Source organism: Vombatus ursinus, unplaced genomic scaffold (assembly GCF_900497805.2).
Source record: "Vombatus ursinus unplaced genomic scaffold, bare-nosed wombat genome assembly UNPS02014814.1, whole genome shotgun sequence".
In the NCBI taxonomy this organism is placed as follows: domain Eukaryota; kingdom Metazoa; phylum Chordata; class Mammalia; order Diprotodontia; family Vombatidae; genus Vombatus; species Vombatus ursinus.
The window spans coordinates 15,614,856-15,640,837 of record NW_020954592.1 but is presented as its reverse complement, the minus strand read 5'-3'; the positions used below and the strand labels follow the sequence as shown (position 1 = coordinate 15,640,837).

Genomic DNA, 25,982 nt, shown 5'->3' with positions numbered 1-25,982 from the left:
ATATATATACTATAGGATATGATCCCAGCTCAATTAGAACTGCAGAAAGGTACAGAGCATGTAGACTAGTATCCCAAACCTATTAGTACTCTAGACCAAGCTTTCTGGAAGGGACAGGGCTAAAAGTAATTGTCAGTCAAGTCTGCTTACATACTCCAAGCCAAGGGTTGAGAATTCAATGTGACCACATAGAGACCTCTTGTCCTACAATGCGATCTGCACTGAGGGATCAGTAAGTGTGACAATGACTTAAACAGCTGTAGAGTAAAGAGAATATGGAAAGTGTCAAAATATTTTGGAGATACCCAGTTTTCCAGGGCTAAGGCCCAGCAAGCAGGATGTGCCCTGATCTTGCATAATAATAATTTTTTGCACTTTGAAATGATCTTACCCTCAGGCAAAGTGTATTGCTTAGACCAAGACCAGGTGTGCACTGAGGGATTTAGCTCCCCCTATTTCCCAGGACCATCTACCACATATTCACAATCCCTATTCCTTGTCCCTGACAGGTACTACACTCTTGTTCCAATCATAGAACTCTGGTTCTGTACACCAAAAAGTTATGACCCCAAAGACTTGGGACAATATTCTTCCCACAGGACCCATGGGAACATGGTTGCCCATGGTAACTCAAGACCTAAAAATGATTATGTCATAGTCCAGTCCACTTACGTATATAAGCATTGTCTATTACCCAACATGGTAAGCCTTCCTTAGGTGAGGGGGGGGGGCCTTCCTTGTATGCAAATTGCTTTCCTCACTCTGACACAAATCATACCACTACTTTGTGTCCTGACACACCTGCCTCTAGCCTGCTCTGTTCAGCTCTGGCCATTCCCAGGTTAGAGACCAGTCCAGACTGCATTGCATTCAAAATTCTGTTGACAAAAGAAACAGCAATGAGATTTTTACTGTCCAACAATGGCAAGGCTGAAGATGTGAACCAACAGAAGAGAACTATTAATACCACAAGATATACTATTAATTAAGTGAATCCCAAGGTGAAATTCCATAATAGTCTTGAGTAAAACCCCATAAAATCTGCATTTAGTCAAGAGACCCCCAAATATGGATGGATGCAATAAAAGAAAAGATGAAGTAAAAGATAAAGAATGAAATTACAGCTCTTGGAACAGAACTTGGAAATAGCTTAGAAGAAAAGGTGGAAAACCTTACTCAAGTTGTGAATACCCTGAATAATAAAATAGAATAATTTATTGAGATAAGAAATATTGAAACAAAATCAAAATAATGAAAAATTAAACCTCCTGTCTATCTCTGTTCCAGAGGCCACCTTCATACTATGGGAATACTTCCACCCCTATGGCTTCATTCTGTGATTGATGAGTTCCCTCCTGAGCTTCCATTTGTGAAAACACTCACAACATCATGATTTCTTCAATCCTGGACCAGATTATGCCACTCCACATGCCACCTCCCTCCCTTTTCAGCATAATATAAATGTACATTAATATGTATGTATACACACATACATAGACATACATATATGCATATATACATATACATACATACATACATATATATCTGTATCTTTCCCACTAGAATGTAAGCTTATTAAGAGTAGGAGCTAGAAGGCACAGGGACAAAACCAATTATTAATGAAGTTTTGCTTGTATATATATTCCATGTGCTTAGCGCAGTACCTGACACATAGTAATTCGTTACAATGCTCTATCTATCTGTCTGTCTATCTATCTATGTATCAGTCTATCTATCCATTTATCTAGAATAGCCATAACATGTTTGTCTGTATTTGTTTTTTTTTTTAAACACAAGCTCCTAAATGGCTATCACAGACATTCAGGGATATGGATTACACATGGCAAAGGCAGTCCACTATAATTGGAAGTTTAGGAGAACACTGATTCTAACCATGAACTCTAGGACTCAGTTGTTTTCACTTTGCTCTAGATCTAGGTCCCCATGATTCAGAAGAAATGTGCCCTCCTCAGTGCTCTCACAATCATTTAGGTTTTTTTCATTGCTACATCCTGCGGCGACTTTCATAAAATCCCTTGTGCTGAAGCCAGTTTGGCTTCATCGTCCACAAATGTCTATCTTTATCCAGCTGCTCTTTCACTGGACTGGAACCAGGGGAAAATGTTTATGAGGTCGTCTGAATGACAAGGGGAGGATAAAATTGTCTTCATTTGGGCATCACAATCATCTTTATAATTAAAGGAGCTAATATTAATATTAAGCATTTATTACCAATCATGCTTAATAGAAAGATCAAATGTTATTAATAACTAAGCTCTCTCTCTCTCTCTCTCTCTCTCTCTCTCTTTTTCTCTCTATCCCATAACAAGAGGCATTCTCCATTTGACAAGTGGTCAAATGACATGAACTTGAAGCTTTCAAAACAGAAAACACAAACTACCAATAATTAGATGAAAAGATGTTACAAACAATAATAATAAGAAAAATGAAAATTAAAACAATTTTGAATTTTTACTACATACCTATAAGTTTGTCAAAGATGACATAAGATGAATAAGATAAATTCTAGAATGTCTGTGTGAAGACAGGTAAACTAATGATCTGTTTGGAGGAGCTGCGAAAGTCCAACTATTCTGGGAAACAATTTGGAATTATACTGAGAAGGATACTAATCTGTACATGTCCTTTGACCTAGTGATACCACTACTAGGTATACAGTGCAAGAAAGTTAAAAAGATAGAAGAAATTATCTGGATTCCAGTTAAGATGTTGGAATACATGCATGCATACATACTTTTACATGTATATACATTATACATATGCACATGTTATTAATTACAGCATTTTTAATAACAAAGAATAAGAAGGACAATGAGTTTTCATCTAATGGGGTATGATTGCATTAATTGTGATATCTGAATATTATACAATATAACTTTACTATGAGGGGAGCTATATGGTGAGATCTATATATAAGGAAAAGGACTTTTGATGGTGCCTTTAACCGATATAGGAGAGAGGGGACATTTTAGGGGTAAATATAAGGAGTTCAATTGTAGACATGTTGAGTTTAAGATGTTTATAGGCCATGGAGATTCAGTTAGAAATATCCAAAAGGCAGACTTTGATTTTAGACTAAAGTTGTGGAGAGATATTGGATTTGGATGTTTTGATCTGGGAGTTATCTGAATAGAGGCAATAGTTAAACCTACAGTAGCTGATTAGGTTATCAGGAGATAGTATGAGGGAGAAAAGATAGCCCAAAACAGGATATTGGGGGATTAACAACAGTTAAAAGTTGAGATGAATATTGTTAAGAAGTTTCCTGAACTTTGCTTTTTAAGTTGCCACATTTTCCAGAAGAACTGGACCAAGAGTACAGAGGAAGCCCTGAATGTGTCAAGAATGAAGCCCCACCCCCAGACGACATGACTTGTTATTTACATCCCAAGCTGGATTCCCTGTGTGTTGTTGGGAGTCAAGACAGATGCCAGTCAGTCTGCAACAGACTGAGAAACTGTTTGTGTAACTGGGATCCTTGTAGATAACAGACCTTCCTGTCTTCATAGTCTAGCAGTTCCCAAGGGAAAATGATGCTGCTTTTGCCACCTTACTGTTTATAGTATTTTCTATGTAGTGTGGACAGGACCAGTCTCTAACCTGTGAATACTCAAAGCTGCACAAAGCAGGCCTAGAGACAGGAGTGCCAGGAATCAAGGAGAAGTTTAATTAATTACTTTCAGAGTGAGGAATGCTTTCTATGCTGGAGTAAAGACACAGCTTATGTAAGTAAATCACAAGTGGGGAAGGAGGATGAAGGTGGATTACAAAATGGTCATTTCTTGGGCCTGAGTGGTTTCCCACAACAAGGCCACAAGTCTACAAGACAGGTGTTCTAGAGTCTTGTGGGAACAGTATTGTTTCAAGTCTTTGAGTGTAGTTACTTGGTGGGGCACAGAACCAGAGTTCTGTGAAGGGAACAGGTTCTACAATCTTTGATTCGCTTTGCTCAATGTACCCAAGCACAGGAATGTAGTGACTGTGAGAGTGTTGTCAAGGGTTTGACTGGTTATTTCTAGCTGCATTGTTAGCCTCTGACTCCCAAGCCAGAGTCTCCTGAGAAATCTAAATTATTAGTATATTCATTACACGTATCATATAGGTTAATAGGAAAACCATAATTCCCTTTACATTACTTATTTGGGATTTCTCCTCCCCCTTGGGAAGGAATTAGACCTTTCCCTATCCCTATTGCTCTTTCTCTCCTCCTATGCCACTCCCCTTCAGGAGGAGATTGCTGTTCTTCCTCCTCCCTTTGTTCATAAATATGCAAGGTTCTGTTTGGATTGTGAGCTCCTTTCACCCACAGTTACTCATGCATGTTCATTTCTCTTGTAATAAATCCACTTTCAACGCATGTCTCATAGACTTGTGATTTTTTTGGGGGTGGGGGGTTAACAGTAATGATCTAGCACAAAAAAAAAAGACTGAGAACCAGAAATTAGATAGGAAGTGAACCAAGAGAAGATGAGGATCAGTGGGCAGATTCTTGCTTAGGTATATCTAAATAGTCTGACTAGTTGCCCTTCTGTGATCTCACAACTAGGACAGAATCAATGGAATCAGGGAATTTTAGAGTTGGAAAAGACCTTAGAGGTCAAATTCTGAAAACCAAAGGAGAGATTAACAAAATTGAAATTAAGAAAATTATTGAACTAATAAATGAAACTAAGAGCTGGTTTTATGGGAAAAAAAACACACAATAAAATACATAAGAATTTAGTTAATTTAATTAAAAAAAGAAAGAAGAAAACCAAATTACCAGCATAAAAAATTAAAAGGCTGAATTTACCACCAAATGAAGAGAAAATCAAAACAATATTTAGGAGCTATTTTGCTCAATTGTACGCCAATAAATTTGACAATCTTAATGAAATGGATGGATATTTACAAAAACATAAATTGCCCAGATTAACAGAAGAGGAAATAAAATACTTGAACAACCCCATTTCAGAAAAAGAAATTGAACAAGCCATCAATGAACTCCCTAAGAAAAAAGTCTCCAGGGCCAGATGGATTTAAAAGTGAATTCTATCAAACATTTAAAGAACAATTAATTCCAATACTATATAAACTATTTGGGAAAATAGGTGAAGAAAGAATCCTACCAAATTCTTTTTATGATACAAATATGGTGCTGATAGCTAAACTGGGAAGAGTCAAAACAGAGTAAGAAAATTATAGAACAATTTCCCTAATGGATATAGAAGTAAAAATTTTAAATAAAATATTAGCAAAGAGATTACATCTTATCTTGAGGATAGTATACTGTGACCAGGCAGGAATGCAGGGCTGGTAGGAAAACCATCAGCACAGTTGACCATATTAACAACAAAACTAACAGAAATCACATGATTATCTCAATGGATGCAGAAAAAGCTTTTGACAAAATACAACACCCATGCCTATTAAAAACACTACAGAGCATAGGAATCAATGTAGTCTTCCTTAAAATGATAGATAGCATGTATCTAAAACCATCAGCAAGCATTATATGCAATGCGGATAACCTTGAAGCATTTCCAATAAGATCAGGGGTGAAAGAAAAATGTTCATTATCAACACTGTTATTCAATATTATGCTAGAAATGTTAGCTGTAGCAATTAGAGAAGAAAAAGAAAGTGAAATAATTAGAATAGGCAAAGAAGAAACAAATCTATCACTCTTTGCAGATGGTATGATGGTATTCCTAGAGAATCTAGTAAAAAATTACTTGAAATAATAAACAAATTTAGCAAAGTTGCAACCCACACAAATTATTGGTATTTCTATATATTACTAACAAAGCCCAGCAGCAAGAGATAGAAAGAAAAATTCCATTTAAAATTACTGTAGACACTATAGAATATTTGGGAGTATACCTGCCAAAACAAATCCAGGAATTATATGAACACAAATACAAAACACTTTTCACACAAGTAAAGTCAGATCTAAATAACTGGAAAAATATCAGTTGCTAATAAGTAGGTTGAGCTAATGTAATAAAAATGAAAATTCTACGTAAATTAATTGACTTATTCAGTGCCATACCAATCAAACTAGCAAAAAATTATTTTATAGAGCTAGCATAAATAACAAGATTCATTTGGAATAACAAAAGGTCCAGAATATCAAGTGAACTAATGAAAAGAAATGCAGGGGAAGGTGGCCTAGATGTTCCAGATCTTAAATTGTATTATAAAGTAGCAATCATTAAAAGTACTTGGTTCTGGCTAAGAAGTAGAGTGGTGGTAATAGGTTAGGTATGCAAGACACAACAGTCAATGACTATACTAATCTACTCCTTGATAAATCCAAAGACTCCAACTTCTGGGACAAGAAATCACTATTTAGCAAAAACTGCTGGAAAAACTGGAAAAATATATGGTAGAAACTGGGCATGGACCAACATCTTACACCCTCTACCAAGGTAAAGTCAAAATGGATAAAGACTGATACATAAGCAAACTAGAAAAGCAAGGAATAGTTTACCCCTTTCAGATCCATGGAGAAGGGAAGAATTTATGACCACACAAGGGATAGAGAACATTATGAAATGCAAAATGAACAATTTTGATTACATTAAATTGAAAAGTTTTTGCACAAATAAAGTCAATGCATCCAGGATTAGGAGGAAAGCAGAAAACTGGGAATTTTTACAACCAGTGTCTCTAAGAGAGGTCTCATTTCTAAAATAAATAGAGAACTAAGTCACATTTATAAGAATACAAGTCGTCCCCCAATTGATAAATGGTCAAAGGATATGAACAGGCATTTCTCAAAGGAAGAAACTAAAGCTATCTATACTCATACGAAAAAATGTTCTAAATCACTACTGATTAGAGAAAAACAAATCAAAACAACTCTGATTTATCACATAACACCCATCAGATTGGCTAACATGACAAAACAGGACAATGATAAATGTTGGAGAAGATGTGAGAAAATTGGAAAACTAATATATTGCTTGTGGAGTTGTGAAATGATCCAACCATTTGGGAGGGCAATTTGGAGCTATGCCCAAAGGGCTATAAAATTGTGCGTAACTAGCAATACCACTTCTAGATCTGCATCCCAAAGAAGGGAAAATGGGAAAAGGACCCACACGTACAAAAATATTTATAGCAGCTTTTTTTGTGGTGGCAAAGAATTGGAAATTGAAGGGACGATCATCAATTGGGGAATGACTGAATAAGTTGTGCTTTATGAATGTAATAGAATGCTATTATGCTATAAGAAATGATGAACAGGTAGACTTCAAAAAAACTTGGGAAGACTTACATGAACTGATGCAGAATGAAATGAGCAGAACTAGGAGAAAATTGTACACAGTAATAGCCACATTATAGGATGACTAACTTTAATAGACTTGGCTCTTCACAGTAATGCAAGAATCTAAGATAAATCTGAAAAGATTCATGACGGAAATTGCTATCCACACCCAGAGAAAGAAATATGGAGTCTGAATGCAGATGGAAGCATACTTTTTGCTCTCCTTCTTTGTTGTTCTGTTTTATTGCTTCCTTCTCGTGGTTCCTCCCATTAGTTCTACTTGTTCTTTACATCATGATTAATGGGAAAATATGCTTAACATGAATGTATATGTAAAGCCTATGTCAGATTGTATGCTATCTTGAGGTTGGGGAAAAGAAATGGGAGGGGGAGAAAATTTAAAATGCAAAATCTTATGGAAGTGAATGTTGAAAACTAAAAATAAATAAATTTTTAAAAAAGGAAAAGAAATGTTTCCCACCTGGCTATTCCTGAGTCTGTCTATGAAATGGAATTGATACTGCATGGTTGGCTGGAAAGCTCTTAAGTGCATTCAGAGCCAAGGGAGTTTTATCCTGTCATATTTGGTATAATTGGGTCCCTGCTTTTTCTTTTTATAGCAAATTTCTATCATCAGAGCAAGTTGTCAGTAAAAGATATGAGCACAATGTAAGTATGTGAAATCTTGCTGTTTTGATCTGAATTTGTAGTCATTCCATGTCCTAAGTAAGAGTTCAATTGGTTTTTCAACTTATCATGTTTAAGATTCAATTTCTGTACCAGTATCAGAAATAAAAAGGGTGAATCGAAGACCAAGAAAGAGGAAATTAAAACAATAATTAGGAAATATTTTGCCTAACTATATGCCAATAAATTTGACAATCTTAGTGAAATGGATGAATGTTTACAAAAATGTAAATTTCTCAGATTAACAGAAGAGGAAGTAAAATACTTAAATAACCCCTTCTCAGAAAAAGAAATTGAACAAGCCATTGAGGGACTCCCTAGGAAAAAATCTCCAGGGCCAGACAGATTTACAAGCAAATTCTATTTCTCCTTTATTAAAGTATCTGTCTGGTAATTTTAAAAGGCTAGAGAGCTCATTTTATGGTTGGACCCTCACATTTTAAAAGATTCTCATATCAGGTACAGGATTTAGGTAAGAACAGAAGCAGCAGATGGTATATAAACTGAAGTTTCAAAAATGGAGAACCAAATATAAATGATTGTACTAATTTACAAGAAGTAAGAATTATCTGGGAACTTCTAGATCTAAATTAGAGAATCAGAACCCCCTTGTTGAACTGCCAAAGAATAAAATCTGTCATGCATGAGTGTTGGAGACAGGATCTACCTGGAAAATCTCTAAACTATTAAGGGTCAGTACGGGTAAAGGCAAAGGCCTTCTCTGGATCTTCTGTCTTTGACTGTACCCTGGACTTGCTTTGCTGCTGAGTAAACATTTGCTGAGTCCCATGGGAAAGCATGTAGTCACAAGTAAACAAAGAAGTCTTAGTATAGACAATTAACCTTCACCCTGAAGTGATGCTCCTCCGGGAGTCTTATCTAGTGAGAGCTTTGTATCTTTAGCTCTTGCTCTTGGGATATTGTAAATCATCATTCACTTTTATGTATAAAAGTTCAAGCTTCACTAGAAATAAACAGTCCTGTGGCTGATGACCCTTGACTTGCCTAGTCCAGCTTTTTTTCTCTTTTTTTTTCTGCACTGCGTTATCCTCCAGCTGCTGGCACATGAGACATCTGGGATTCAAAAGGTGCTGCTTAAAAACACATTGGGAATAGGTTACTGGGATATAAGGAACTTAATGTTAGTTAACATGGGTGATAATGATTGAATTGATTTGTATGATTCATGTTTAAGTTTTCTTGGTTGTCTTGGTGACATGTAAATCTTCCTTCTCAAAACTAGCCCCTTGAAACGTATCCCTCAAAGCAGGGACAGCTCTATGTCCAATCTCAGCAGGAAGCAATTTTAGAACCTGAGATTTTCACCCTTACCCCAAAAGATTTTGGGTCCTATTTGTTTGAGGAGGGAATGATGAGGTGCTCAGACCCCAGCCCTAGGACTATATCTCTCCCCAGTCCAAAGACAATAACTCTGGCAATAACTCACGAGTGAGGTAAACTATCTCTCCCTCTTATAAGAACAAGCTGACCTCTATTGAATTTCCCTTGCATGAACAGGACTATCTTGTACCAGCAGAACTATCTTGTACCAGCAGAACTATCACGTACTGATTCCCACAGTTACCATATACTATCCAGAGGTCAAGCTATAAATTTCAACTCACTAGGCTATCTTGTTACAGATGTAGACATACAGACCCCTTAGGAACCCCCTCCTCCTTGGCCATACCAGTAGTGAAGAACACCTAAGCCCAAGGTATAGAAACTGTATGCTCACTACCTAATTAGCGTACTTGCCACACAATTCACTGTACCTTTCCTATGTAAGCCTTAGCATCACTCCTGTTAGGTTGTGAGTTCCCTAAAGGAGTTCTGCCTGCCATATTAGCGTTATAATAAACTTTTTGCTACTTGAGTGGAAGGCTGCTTGAGTCCGAGAATTCTTTCCAGACAACTCTGCCCTGAACCTTAGAATTTTGGAGTGCCTGAATCCCTAAACTGCATGACAGTCAATCAAACCCTCTTGCTATTTTCCATGCACATCACTCCATCTCACATCTTGGAACCTTTTCAGAAGTTTACCAGGCATGGAACAAAATCCCTTCCTCATTTCCATCTCTTAGGTCCCTAGTTAACTTAAAAAATTAGCTCAAGCAGTACATTCTACATGATATCTTTCTTTCTTTCTAGCACTTTCTCTTACCCTAACTTAGTCTGTTTAGAGTCATTTTTACAAATATTTGGAGGGGTTTGGGACCCTAACTTACTCTGAATGCATTTCAGATGTATTTTGTGTATACTTAAATATGTGCCTGTTCCCACAGCCTCCTAGTACATAAGCTGCCATGAAGTTTTATTTGTCTTTGCATTCCAGCACTAGCATAATGCTTGGCAAAAAGCAGGCACTTAATATATGCTTATTGTTTGTGAATCTAGAAATAGCCACAAAAAGATGACAAAGAAACAATAAACAGGAAGCATTTAGTGTTTCTCAGATCATGAGTACTACAAATCATCTTTACTTATTTACTTATATTACTTTGAAATTTTTATTCTTCAAATGTCCTTAAGGCATTGATTTAAGGAAATATGTGTGTCCCATACATAGTTCTGTTTATTATTAAGAGAATGTTAAAGTAAATAGCACCTCAGAGTTCATGTGGTAGGTAACTGCTACCAAATATATTTTTACCATGACACACAAATTATAGAGGCAAAAACTTAGGTTTTATCATTATGCTTAAGCATAGGTTCAGGCCTCAGAGAAAATCTGAACAATCATTAGGATTCTAACAAGATTTTCTATAGGCAAAATTATATCAGAGTGACAGAGAAATAATTCTCCTATGTCTTGCAACCTGGTACAATTCTCTTAGGCTATAAAAGTTAAAGAAAAGATTTGCAATCCCATGCTTCCTTCAATATCATAAAATTGAACAAACTTAGTTAAATGATCTTAACCTCATATATTCTCTAAGAAAACAAACTTCTTCAAATAAACTCTTCAGTTAAACTAAGTCAGGTTACAAATTAAATTGCATTTAGAGGTTTTACAACTAAGCTGATTGAGGAGGAGGATTTACATGTTACCAAGGAGTCAGGAACAGTTGAGATTCTTCATCTGACTTTTTATTTAAAGAATCTTTAAGACTTTAAGTAAAATTTTACATCCTATGGGACAGGTTTTGGTCAGGTGAGGTTAATATTAAGACAGACTTTTAGTTAACCAAAATTTGCAGGAGGAATGGCCCTGTGTCCTGAATGATAAAAGGAAATAAAAAATTCCTATAACAAGGTCATCTAGTCCAACCCCTTCATTTTACAGATAAGGAGGTTCAGAAATGTTAAATAACTTGTATAAGATTACACAGCTAATACATGTCAGAACCAAAACTTTAACTCAGGTCCCCTACTTCCAGTACTTTTCCCACTACCCAATGCTGTCCTTGAATTGTGTTACAGACAACCAGAAACAAAAGCTTTCCTAGAGAAAAAGATAAAGTTAAAGATGCAGCAGTCTAAAAATAATGCATAACGCCCAGTCCTTCTGTATAGAAATAATATTAAGAATTTTCTGGGAGGTTGACAGTTAAATCTCATCAGAAGATAAAGCAGCTTGCAGAATAGCTAATTGGACATTTTATATTTCCAGAGAACGAATGGCTCTTGTGTGAAGGATGACATATACTTTTTCATATATCTTTGAGCCAGTGATGCCATTAGTGGGATATACCCTAAGGATATTATTGAGAAGAAATAAACACCTATTTCAAAATAACGAACAAAGCATTATTCATAATAAAAAACTTCAAATAATCCATGCATCCCATGGCTGAACAAATTATATTTTATATATACATATTTATGTACATATATAGGATCTATATATGTATGCTTATATATATATATGAGTAAAACATAATATTGGAATATAAGAAATGTAAACTATAACAAAATATGAGAAGATATACAACACAGGACCTCAAATACTAGGCTTACATGGGCAAGATTCATTCTTGGAGACTCCTCAAAAATCATTCTCTTTAGCTCACTTGACCCTTCTCTTTTTAGTCTTATTTGGGAATCTTAGACCTCAACAGGTGTCTCCTTCTCCAAAGATATGCATAATAGGGCTTCCTTTCTCAAGCAAGCACTCCAATATAACAGTGCATATCAAGTACAAGGCAATCTTTATTTTACTCTACAGAAAAATGGAGAAACTCCTCTATACTCACAGGAGTCCTTAAGCAATGAAGAAGAAACCTAGATCTAGCAGGGGCTTCCCGTTTGACCTGACACGAATTAATTTATCTTACTAAGCTTTCCTTTCCCTTATATGCAGTTGAAGGACAAAACCTCCAAGTGCTCTTTGGGCTCTAAATCTATGATCTTTTGAGGTAATGGACCCTAAGGACACACAGGAGCAAAAAGCAATTACAAGTCCTTTCCTTTTTGTTGAATTCCACGTTCCACCCTAGAGACTTATAAAAAGGCCTCCAGCTTCCCAGTGTTAAGCTAAGGATTTTAGACTCACTCCCAGAAGGGAAACAGTCTTGGAGTTGCTACAGAGATAACCTCTTCATCCCAGACCTGCATTTACCCAATTAACTCAAGATAGTAGCAGAGAGGACAAAGTCCAGGTTTTGTTTCATGGTATTTTTGCACAGTCCCTTGCCATCTATTCAGTGCCCTTGCACTCATCTTCAGTGTTGGAACTCTCTCCAAGCCTCTGGAAACAAAGGATTTGTAGACTCTCAATCCTGGACAATATGATTTTTCTCTACACTGCTGTAACATATGATGCATGTATCTTTGATCTGCTGTTACATGTGCTAACCAGAGTGACAGAAGTACTTATTAGACAACATTTTTCAGTGCCTACAAGCAAAATTTATTACTCAAAGTGTGCAAAAATACTGTTTTTTTTTAAAAAAAAAAGACCACCATAACAGTGATGATTTAGAAGTTTCAGCAGGCTTCTTTCTTTTTTTTTTATGGGACTTTTCCCCCAATTACATATCAAGACAATTTTTAGCATTCATTTGCACAAGATTTTGAGTTCCAAATTTTTCTCTCTTCTTCCCTACCTTTCCCTATTTTTTTGTGCATGTATGTCCTTTTCCCTTTTTCATCCTAGTCGTGTTATTGCTAGATCAAAGGGTATGGACATTTTGGTTGCCCTTTGGACATAGTTCCACATTGCTCTCCATAATGGTTGGATCAGTTCACAACTCCACCAACAGTGCATTACTGTCCCAATTTTCTCACATCCTCTCTAATATTTATCATTTTCTTGTTTTAGTCCCATTACCCAATCTGATAGATGTGAGATGGTATGTCAGGGTTGTGTTAATTTGCATTTCTCTCATCAAAAGTGATTTAGAGCACTTCTTCATATGCCTATAGTTAGCTTTGATTTCTTCATCTGAAACTGCCTGTTCATATCCTTTGACCATTTATCATTTGGAGAATGGCTTACATTCTTATAAATTTGATTTAATTCTCTATTTATTTGAGAAATGAGGTCTTTATCAGAGACACTTGAGGTAAAAATTGTTTCCCAGCTTTCTGTTGTCCTAATCTTGGTTGCATGGGTTTTGTTTGTGCAAAAGCTTTTTAATTTCATATAATCAAAATTACCTATTTCACATTTTGTAGTGTTCTCTTTCTCTCATTTGGTCATGAATTCTTCTCCTCCTCATAGATCTGACAGGTAGACTATTAGCGGGTTTCTTTCTTACAGGACCCTATAAGGTTACCTTGTGCCCACATGTGTCTTCCTCTGAAGTGACAAGTGTCCAAATCTCCATTAGCTAATCAAGTACTGCCCTTGAGCTATGTGGACTTGTTTAAATCTAAAATGTAGGGAACGGGAGTCAGCCCTATTTAGGAACAGACTGATGACTAGGATCTCAGGTGGGTTTTTTATGCTTTTAGCTAAAGTTTTTTTTTTCTACCACATTATTTGATTGGTAGTTTTCTTCAAAATTGCTGATAAAATTGTTTATAAAATTTTCTAATTGGTGGTCTATCTTAATGGGGGGTCTAAATATGTTCATCAGGTTTTTTTTTTTAAAGCAAATGCTGTTTAATACACCACTCACTACATCAGCAAACATTTATTAAGTACCTACTACATATCGGACACTGTGCTAAATGCTGGAGTTAAAAAAAAGAGAGGCAAATTACAGATCTTGGCCTCAAGAAATTTATAGTCTAATGAGAGAGACAAGAAGTGAACAATTTAATATAACTACATACAGGAAAGATAGGAAACAGTTAAAAGAGAGAAGGAAGTAGAATTAAGAGGGGTAGGGAAAGGCTTCCTGTAGAAGATGAGATTTCAGTCAGCACTTGAAAGAAGCCAGGAAACCAGGATGCAGGGATAAGGATGAAGAGCATTCTAAGAATTGGAGACAGCCAGAGAAAAATGCCCAGAATTGAGAGATAGAAAGTCTTGTTGGAGGAATGGTAAAATAAGGAGGCCAGTGTTACAGGATCAGGGCATTCTTCTCTTTGTAAACTGAGCCCCAACCCCCATTGGTTTGAGACACTATTGGTGGAGATCAGTATCCCATGCTTTCATGAGGGGTGATGACATTCTCTGTAGTTACTTCAGCCACTTCTGGCTTCTAGCTTTGAGACAGAAAATGGAGCCAATTCCACTTCAGGTTGGTGAAGGGAAAATAAGTCTCTGGGAAGAAGCTGACCTGAGAGGAGTTAACAATCTCCATCACGTCCATATTTCTAGCTTGCTCTAAGAGACTGTGAGGAGTTTCTCCTTGGGTAAGATCTGGGACTCCCTCAGTTGAGTTGAATTACCTTGCTTTCAACAAGAGAACTTCAATCTGTGTTAGCTGGTATATCTCATTCATTTATTTTTTGGTTAGGCAATGGGATTAAGTGACTTACCCAGGGTCACATAGCTAGTAAGTGTTACCTGTCAGAGGTGAGATTTGAACTCAGATCCTTCTGACTCCAGGGACAGTGCTCTATCCACAGCGCCACCTAAATGTCCCTGGTGTATCTTTTTGTTGAAAAACAATTTATAGAAAAGAATGGTTTACTAAAGATGGCTCAATCAATCATAAATGTAAATTTTAAAAATGGAAACAATTATGCTAAGTTGAGAAACTAGCTTATTCATGTAATGGAACTTGTTCTCATTACACCAGCTATCATATCTTGGGTCAAGAGGTCTTTCCACTGTCTCCTTAACACTACTATCTATGGGACTGACAAGAGTGTGTCCCTGGATTATTTGGAAGGGTAGGCTTCAATCACCTAGGTCTGCTGTCTTGTCTATGACCTCTGATTTCTGCTCAGAAAAAAAAAAGATAGACAGTCATCTCCTCCAGGAGTTTACAATCTAAAGGGGCAAGACAATATAGAAAAAGAAGCTGAAAAGGGGAAGGGTTTCAAGGAGTACCTGGACTGGGGCTTAATATGTTCGTGGAGAGGTGCAGAGGAAAAATGAAGAGTTATCTGGAAAGTTCTGAACCCTCTATAAAGACAGGTTTAGGGAGGAAATTATTGCTTTATCCTCCAGCCCTCCAGTCAGAGGGGACAGGCAACTAAGGGTGCTGAGAAGGTACTGAGTATCAAAAGCTGAGTCAATCTGCATGATGACAATATACCAGGTGATGAGTTTATCCCAGGGGTGTCAGGTGGGACTATGGCATGATATTCCTGGAGTGAAAGTCAAACATATGGAAACTGAAGATGAAAACCAAACTGATGGAAAGTGAAGCAAAAATGAAAAAAATCTGAGACAGTCTCTTACAGTAAAATAATTTAAAGACAAAACTGTGTGACCCATTCTTTCTTTTTTATTTATAATTTTTTTTAACTACACCTATGATTTCACAACTTTAAAAAATACCTCTAAGTGAAGAATTTCCTCTGACAATATAGGTCATCACATTCTGGAAGTTAAATGACTTGTTTAGTGTCCTACAACCTTTGTCAATGGGAGACCTTGAATCTGCATTATCCTGACTTCAGGGTCAGCCCTCTATCCAACACACCACGCTCTCTTACTATTTTAAATGCTGGTAAAAATTGATGTCTTATGAAAGCCTTTATACATAAATTATGTTGGAAATAGGCATGATTGCTTGAACAAGAGTTGAGCAGGACTACTTTATGTATTGAACAGATTTAGCTCAACTCATATCGTCTATGATTCTAATGAAGAGATATTCTGTTGGATGCTGAAAGTAAACAAGTTCATTCTTTATGAGGACCCAGACCAAGAATTCAAAGAAGAAAATAATAAATAACAATTCATACTTAAAAGGCACTATGGGACCATGGAAACATAATTTAGTTTTGTTGAGCCTTATGAAAATTCCCAAGACTAGCCTGCTAGATTACAATTTAAGGAGGGATTCCCTGCAGTGGGGAAATCACAGATCCTTGATGCATCAATGGATTATGTTTTACCATTTACAAAATGTTCCCCTCAAAACCACCCTATGACCCAGGTAATGGAAGCTTGATTATCCATATATATATCAGATAGGAAGCCAAGGCTCAGGCAGATGAATTTATTTTCTTTTGGTCACAGAATGTCACACAATAAATATAATGGAGTATTTTACCAGGAGAGAATAAGGGTAAGTACTCAAACTCAGTTCGTCTTGCTCCAAGTTTTGTTTCTTCTGCTAACCCAATGAGAAGTAACAAGGAGGAAAAATACATAGCAAGAAAAAATATATCTGCATAGAAATCTCTACGGTTCCCCTCAATAACATCACATAGATTTTGGCACAGTCTATCTACGTGACCTATATGGTCTTAGCCTTATAACCTCTATAGGTAGCCTGAACAACATATTGTAAGGAAAAATGAATATCTTTCTCAAAACTGGTATGTGAGTTTTACATGAGCACTGTGAAGACCTAAGGAAATTTAGGAGGCTAACACACTAATTAGTCACATGTTGGTAGTCAGGAGGAGAGAAGAGTAAGTATTATTTAACCTCTTTGGACCCCAGGTTCTCATCTGTAATTTGACAGGTTTATACTACATAGCTTCTAAGCTCCCTTCTTACTCTATGTCTGGGAGGCTCTGAAGGAAAGTATGAGAGAGAAAAGGTATTAGACTGACTACCAAACTGAATGCCTACAGAGCTGTTGTGCTGACCTCATTGTTGTATGCCTATGAAACACGGATAGTCTACCAATGCCATACCAGGAAAATGAATTGCTTCCATTTAAATTGTCTTAGGAAGATTCTGAAGATCACCTGGCAGGATAAGATACCAGACACTGAGGTCTTTTCTAGAACTAAACTGCTAAGCATTCAAACTCTGCTTCAGAGAGTACAACTCTCTCTGATGGGCTGGCCACATTCGAATGCAAAATGTATACTTGCCAAAAAGACTATTTTATGGAGAACTCACACAGGGCAAGCATTCATATGGTGGTCAGAAGAAGCAATAAAAGGACATTCTCAAGATCTTTCTAAAGAACTTTGGAATTGTGTGACATGGGAGACACTGGCTCAGGACTGTTCAACATGGTATGCCCACATCAGAGAAAGTGCTATGCTCTACGAGCAAAGCAGAATTAAAACAGCTCAAAGGAAATGCAGAATGAGCAAAATTTAGAGAATCCAACCCAAATGTTCACATGGACTATTTGTGCCCGACCTGTGGTAGAGCATTCTGAGCTCATATTGGTCTCACAAGCCACAGTCAGACACACTGAAAATTAACTCTAACATAATGATGCCATTTTGGTCCTCTTCAAGAATGAAGGACAACAACCAAGATCCAAATCTATGATTCTATGGTAATTTGATGGGGAAATATTGCTTTTAATTTGTATATATTGAAAGTACACACTCTATCTGACACAATAGATGTACTGTCTAGTAACATCTTCATCAAGCTTATAAACTAGGCTAATGAGATATGTAAACTAATAGCCCAGCTTGAAAACAATATCAATAGCTGAACTATGGGAAGAATGCATGAGAACTCACACTAACAATGAGCTTGAATTTGTTCTGTACCTCTCCATATTCCCAGCAATAACCTACCTGACTGTGCTTTCTCTTTAGCAATAATGAGGTATCCTTAATTCTCCTTTCAGCCTACTCTCCCTCTATCACTTATGTTTCCTCTAGTATTCTAAGCTGACATTCACATTCCCAACAGTTGTAGACTGATACACAAGTACAGCAATACAACCCATTTAGAGCCTCGGACTCAGTCTTGGTGTCAAGAAATGATCCAAAGTCTATGTCAAGGGATGATAAGCTGCTTATTATATCCCTTTAAGACAGTTGCAAATAGTTCACAATTAACATGCCTGTGAGTTCCCATTTTATCTTATTAATGTGGTTGGCTCAACTCTATACACTTTTTTTTAAGTGCCTATTATGTAGGAAGCACTATGCTACATATTGCAGGTACAGAGATTAATTTAGTCATAGTCCAAACTCTCAAGAGACTTATACTCTAATAGGAAAAGGAAATAGAAAAGTGGTCAAAGGATAACTAGAATGTATCTGAACTTTAGCAAGAAATGAAGTAGGGGAAGAAAAAAATGTTGGTCATTTGATTTAATTAGATAGCACCTCAAAATCAGATATCTAGTGGATAGCCTCAAGCAGCTTCTGTCTGTGTTAGGGCTTGACAGAAATGTAGTAAGTGCTTATCTAGCAGGCAAACACATTAGCATAGACATATGTGGAAAAAAGGTGGAAAATCTTCCATAAATAAAATAAGTCTCCTCCAGATTATGAATTACTGAATTATGTACCGAAATGTCAAATCGATAGTTTGCCAGAACAGGTAGTTGTGAGAATTATCCAGGAGACCTGACACTGAAACAAGGTAGAGGTAAGGATTTCTCTTCAACATAGAATGAGAGGCAAGGGGGCTTTTGTATTAACTTTGGAGAATGTGATATGTTCATGTTTGGGGTTGCCCAAAATAGTTACAGAGTTTTCCTGTACAGTTCCAGCTGACCACATGCACTATTTCAGTTCTTGGGTGCTTTGGTGACCCCTGGTTGCTTCTGGTCCAGCAGTAAAGGAGCTTTGGGGATGATGAAACAATTCCTTAATTGGCCACTGAGTAGGAACTTCATAAGGGAGTGACCACCATACTGAACTTCTATTTCCATCTATGGAGCATAGCAAGAGCCTTTGAGTCTCCTTCTATGAGGGGTGGGGCAAGAGAAGCTTACCCTTTTCTCCAACCTAGGCACTGTGTGATGTGGCCATGGACATAAAGCAGCTAAAGTGTATAACCTTCCTAGGCGAGCCTGAAACTGGATCTTAGAGTCTCAAGTACTTCTGCTGTTTGGAATTTCTTTCCTGATGAGAGGTGACTGGACATCAAACTCAAGATGAACACGTTCAAGCTTTTAGGTACCTTATGAGTTCTGGAAATCCAGAAGTCCTAGGTTCATCAAGTGTAGTTGACTGGTATCAGGGGGAATTTCTACCTTAGAGAAGATAAACTCCAATGTAAAGAGGAAAACAAAAACTACCCAGGGTAGTTAGAAGGTATGGACATTAAAGGGATAGTGTAGAGATGAGATGAATGACATGGGTGTGTGTGAGTATAATGAAAGGTGTCCATTAGTTGAGAAGGGTAGGGCCCAATTTCCCAGTTTCCTGGGCCCATCAGTAACTATAATTGTTAGACAAATAATCCCTATATACGAACAAAGTACAAATGGATTTCTATTATACAGAAGTGAAAGGCCTAAAAGAAAACTTCTTTACCTTCAAGGTTATGAAGGAGAATGAATTGTTCCTTAAAAGAATTGAAGAAGTTCTAGAAGTAAACAAAGAGGAAAAAAGAGTTAAAGAAAGAGGAATTCTAGCCTCTATCAGGAGGTAGGAATATAGAAAAATGTCACACAGAAAAGGGAAGAAAGAAGAATCATAATGAATACCTGGAGTTATGCAATTAGATAAGAGGCTTTTGTTTCTTTCTTTTTTTAAAATTTTTTTTTTTTTACTTTTAAGGTGCATTATTAGTATTTTCCACAAGGAATGGAATTTGATTGTTAAACCATGGCTTAAAATATAGGAATGATGAGTTTCTCACCTGGGATACAGTGCACTGATAAAGTCTTGATAAAGTCTGGAGTCTTAGAAACAAAAAAGGTTTTTTTAAACACTACAGAGGCAGAGGGAGAAAATTGTCCAGGTATATATGCCAAGAAATTGTAAAGTTCCTTTAATGATCTCAGATATCTCCCTGAAACAAAGGCCATTTTTTTAATTTTTATTTTTTTTCTATTTTTTTTTGTTTTCAACATTTACTTCCACAAGATTTTGAGTTCCAAATTTTCATCCCATCTTGCCCCTCCCCCCACCCCAAGATGGCGTGCATTCTAAATACCCCTTCTCCTAGTCTGCCTTCCCTTCTATCTCTCCCCGCCTTCTCTTATCCCTTTCCCCTTCAATTTTCTTGTAGCGCAGGATGGATTTCTGTACCCCATTTCTTGTATTGCTTATTTCCTAGTTGCATGTGAAAACATTTTTTTTAAACATGTATTTTTAAAACTTTGGGTTCCAAATTTTCTCCCTTCCTCCCTCCCCACCCACCCTCATTGATAAGGCAAGCAACTCAATATAGGTTATATATGTGCAGTTATGCAAAACACTTCCATAGTAGACATGCTGAGAAAAACTAACTCTATTTCCCTTAATCCTGTCCCGCCCCCTTCATTTATTCTATTCTTTCTTTTGACCCTGTCCCTCCTCAGAAGTATTTGCTTCTGATTATTCTCTTTCCCAATCTGCCCTCCTCTCTATCATTCCCCTACTCCTTTGTCCCCTTCCCTCCCCCCATTTTCCTGTAGGGTAAGACAGATTTCCACACCCAATTGAGTGTGTATGTGATTCCCACCTTAAGTCAAATCCTATGAGAATAAGATTCATTCATTCCCTCTCACCTTCTCCCATTTATCTTCTGCTGTAAGAGCCTTTTCTTTTCTGGTTTTTTTTTTGTGGGATAATTTACCAGGTTCTACCTTTCCCTTTCTCCTTCTCCTAGTATATTCCTCTCTCACCCCTTAATTTTATTCTCCAGATATGACCCTTTCATTTTCAACTCACCCTGTGCCCCCCATCTATCTATATCTATACTTACGTACATATAATTTTTTCCCCTCCAACTACCCTAATACTGACGAAGATCTCATGAGTTACAAATATCATCTTTCCATGAAGGAATGCAAACAGTTCAACCTTAATAAGTCTCTTATGATTTCTCTTTCCTGTTTACCTCTTCATGTTCCACTTGAGTCTTGTATTGGAAAATCAAATTTTCTATTCAACTCTGGTCTTTTCATCAAGAATACTTGAAAGTCCTCTATTTCACTGAATGACCAATTTTTCCCCTGCAGGATTATACTCATTTTTGCTGGGTAGGAGATTCTTGATTGTAAACCTATCTCCTTTGCTTGCCAGAATATTATATTCCATGCCCTGTGGTCCCTTAATGTAGAAGCAGCTAAATCTCATGTTATTCTGATTGTGTTTCCACAGTACTTGAATTGTTTCTTTCTGGCTGTTTGTAATATTTTCTTCTTGACCTGGGAACTCTGGAATTTGGCTACAATATTCCTAGGAGTTTTCCTTAGGGGATCTCTTTCAGGAGGTGATCAGTGGATTCTTTCCATTTCTATTTTGCCCTCTGGTTCTAAAATATCAGGGTAGTTTTCCTTGATAATTTCTTGAAAGATGATGTCTAGGCTCTTTTTTTGATCATGGCTTTCAGATAGTCCAATACTTTTTAAATTCTCTCTCCTGGATCTATTTTCCTGATCAGTTGTTTTTCCAATGAGATATTTCACATTGTTTTCTAAGTTTTCATTCTTTTGGATTTGTTTTACACTGTCTTGATTTCTCATAACGTCACTAGCTTCCAATTGCTCTATTCTAATTTTTAAGGAAATATTTTCGTCAGTGAGCTTTTGGACTTCCTTTTCCATTTGGCCAATTTTGCTTCTTAGGGAATTCTTCTCCTCATTGGCTTTTTGGACCTCTTTTGCCATTTGGGTTAGGCTATTTTTTAAGGCATTATTTTCTTCAGTATTTTTTGGGATCTCCTTTAGCAAGCTGTTGACTTGTTTTTCATGATTTTCTTGCATCACTCTCACTTTTTCATCTACTTCTCTTACTTGCTTCTCAAAATCCCTTTTGAGCTCTTCCAAGGCCCGGGACTGATTCATATTTTTCTTGGAGGCTTTGGATATAGGAGCTTTGGCTTTGTTGTCGTCTTCCAGTTGTATGTTTTGATCTTGTTTGTCACCAAAATAAGATAATATAGTCTGACTCTTTGCACTGCTTACTCATGATCCCAGCCCATTACTTGAGTTTTAAACTCTTTGTTAAGGTAAAAGTCTGCTTCCAATGTGAAGAGTGTACTGTCCCAAGCTTGGGGGGTTTGTACAGCTGTTTTCAGAGGTACTTCTAGGGACCTGTAAATTTTCAGTTCTTCTAAGGTGGTATGATAAGGGGTGAGGTGTTTCCTCTCCACAGCCACAACAAGCTTCACCACAACAGCCCTCCTCCTAGCCCCGGGACTGCCCCTCAAAACTGCAACCCAGATCCAAGCACTGGTAAAGCAAGAGATTCCTGCCTCGGCACTGGCAAAGAGATCCTTGCAATCCCCCTCTGATCAGCCACTTGATTCCCCCTCTGTCTGTGGGCCAGAAGCTCAGGAAACAGTCGCTACCCCAGGCCGGGCTCGAGACTTGTGGCTGAGACCTAGTTCCTCTCTCACCACAGTCACAGACTTTTCCCACTGACCTTCTAAGTTGTCTTTCGCATTCCTGGGTTGAGAAGTTTGGAAATCACCACAGCTACCCACGATTCAGTCGTCTGAGGCCTGCTCTAGGGTCGCTGTGCCCTGCGTGCCCACACTGAACTGCGCTTCTCTCCCCGCCCAGAGCTATATACCTTTCTGAGCAACCATCCAGGCTGTCTTTGGCTGGAAATTTGTTTCACTCTGTCTTTTTGTGGGTTCTGCTGCTTTAGAATTTGTTTAGAGCCATTTTTTTAGGTATTTGGAGGGGTTTTGGAGGAAGCTCAAAACAGTTATTGCTTTCCCTCTGCCATTTTGGCTCTGCCCCTGAGCCTATGCTTTAAATACCAATATTCTTCTGCTATTGTTATATGGCTGTGAGTTATGGAATATTGCTATTTCTGAAAAATGAATTTCAGTCAGAAGGCAGTGGAATGGCAAATGGTGGGTGGAAGCAGGCTACATGTTAGGAGCAAGGAAATACAAAAGAAAAAAGAGTAAAGAATGTCATCCGAAAAAGTATGACTGAAAAAAAAGATGGAAAATATTTTTTCACAGATATTGGTGGTTGAAGAGTACATGATGAAAAGGGTTAAGAGGAACATAGAAAATAAAAATGGACAATTTTGATAGACAAAATTGACAAAAAGTTTTCTGCAAATAAAACTAATACAGTAAAAAAAAAAAAGAAAAGAAAAGAAATAGGTGGGGAAAAAAATCCTCGTAGCAAGTTTCTCTTGGTAGAGGGGCTGCAGAAAACAAGCAAACAAATACAAATACACTGTCAATGGAGCTGTAATTGGTCTAGTCATTTTATTTTCTTTCTTTTTTTAATGAATTTTTAATTTTTAACATTCATTTCCACAAGATTTTGAGTTCCAAATTTTCTCCTCATCTCTCTCCTCTCCCCAACCCAAGATGGCATGCATTCTGAATACCCCTTCCCCAAATCTGTCCTCCCTTCTATCACTTCCCCCCCCTTCTCTTATCCTCTTCCCCTTCTATTTCCCTGTAGGGCAGGATAGATTTCTATATCCCACTGCTTGTATATCTTATTTCCCAGTTGCATATAAAAACATTTTCTAACATTTGTTTTTAAAACTTTGAGTTCCAAATTCTCTCCCACCCCACCCACCCTCATTGAGAAGGCAAGCAATTTGACATAGGTTATACACGTGTAGTCATGCAAAATACTTCCATAATAGTTATGTTGTGAAAGACTATGTTTCCCTTCATTCTATCCCACCCCCCATTTATTCTATTCTCTTCTTTCACCCTGAACCACCTCAAAAGTGTTTGCTTCTGACTACCCCCTACCCCAATCTGCCCTCCCTTCTATCATACACCCCTCTCTCATTCCCTTCCTCCCAATTTTCCTGTAGAGTAAGATAGATTTCCATACCCAATTGAGTGTGTGTGTTATTCCCTCCTTAAGCCAAATCCAATGAGAGTAAGGTTCACTCATTCCCTCTCACCTCCCTCCTCTTCTCCTCCATTATAAAAGCTTGTTCTTGCCTTTTTTTAATGTGTGTGTGTGTGTGTATACACACACACACACACACACACACACATATTCCCTCTAACTACCCTAATACTGAGAAAGGTCTCATGAGTTACAAATATCATCTTTCCATGAAAGGATATAAACAGTTCAACTTTAATAAGTCTCTTATGATTTCTCTTTCCTGTTCACCTTTTCTTGCTTCTCTTGAGTCTTGTATTTGAAAGTCAAATTTCCTATTCAGCTATGGTCTTTTCATCAAGAATGCTTGAAAGTTCTCTATTTCATTGAATACCCATTTTTTTTTCCATGAAGGTTTATACTCAGTTTTGCTGGGAAGGTGGTTCTTGGTTTTAAAGCTAGTTAGACCTCTGGATTATCATATTCAAAGCCCTCCAATCACTTAATGTAGAAGCTGCTAAATCTTGTGTTATTCTGATTGTGTTTCCACAATGCTCAAAATGTTTCTTTCTGGCTGCTTACAATATTTTCTCCTTGACCTGGGAACTTTGGAATTTGGCTATAATATCCGAGGAGTTTTCCTTTTGGGATCTCTTTCAGGAGGTGGATTCTTTCTATTTCTTTTTTACCCTCTGGTTCTAGAATATTAGGGCAGTTTTCATTGATAATTTCTTGAAAGGTGATGTCTATGCTCTTTTTTTAATCATTGCTTTTGGGTAGTCCAATAATTTTAGAATAATCTCTCATGGATCTATTTTCCAGGTCAATTGTTTTTCCAATGAGATATTTCACTTTGTCTTCTATTTTTTTTCATTCTTTTGGTTTTGTTTTATTGTTTCTTGATTTCTCATAAAATCATTAGCCTCCATTTGCTCCATTCTAATTTTTAAGGAATTGTATCCTTCAGTGAGCTTTTGTACCTCCTTTTCCATTTTGCCAGTTCCGGTTTTTAAGGCATTCTTCTCATTGGCTTTTTGAACGTCTTTTGCCATTTGGGTTAGTTTATTTTTTAAGGTGTTATTTTCCTCAGTATTTTTTTGGGTCTTCTTCGGCAAACTGTTGACTCATTTTTCATGATTTTCTTGCATCACTCTTCCCAATTTTTCCTCTACTTCTCTTACTTGCTTTTCAAAATCCTATTTGAGCTCTTTCATGGCCTGAAACCAATTCATACTTTTCTTGGAGGCTTTGGATGTAGGAGCTTTTACTTTGTTGTCTTTTTCTGGTTATATGTTTTGATCTTTTTTTGTCATCAACTAAGATTCAATAATCTGAGGGTTTTTTTTCCTGCTGTTTGTTCATTTTCCCATCCAGTTACTTGACTTTAAAACTCTTTCTTAAGGCAGAGCTCTGCTTCCAGTGTGGAGAGTATACTGTCTCAAGTTTCAGGGGATTTATGTAGCTGTTTTCAGAGATACTTCTAGGGACCTGTAAATTTTCAGGTCTTCCAAGATGGTATGATCAAAGGAGAGGTGTTTACTCCTCTCCTGGCCTGTACTCTGGTTTATGAGTGACTGCAAGCACTCTCTTCTGCCTTGGAACTGTGAGGAAAATTTCCTCTCCACCACTGTTATCAGCTCCACCACACCAGTGCTTCTCCTTGCCCCAGGACTGTGACCCAGATCTAAGTACGGGCAAAGCAAGAGAATCCTGCCTCAGTGCCAGCAAAGAGATCCCGTCTGTCCACCTCTGATCAGCCACTCAATCCCCCACCATTTGTGGGCTGAGAGCTCCAGAAGCAACTGCTGCTGCTGTGGCCGCTGCCCAGGGCTGCACTAGGACTAGGGCTGGACCACACTCCTCTCACCCAGGTGTGA

General features: G+C 37.4%; 1 protein-coding gene across 1 annotated transcript in view; it reads left to right on the top strand.

The window, feature by feature from the left end:
* The window catches only part of LOC114022910 (olfactory receptor 5K1-like), a 34,475-nt gene extending 8,493 nt beyond the window's left edge, over positions 1–25,982 (top strand). The window contains exon 3 of the mRNA XM_027835330.1: positions 25,902–25,982. Coding sequence (XP_027691131.1) covers positions 25,902–25,982 — 81 coding nt within the window. The remainder of the gene's footprint in view (positions 1–25,901) is intronic.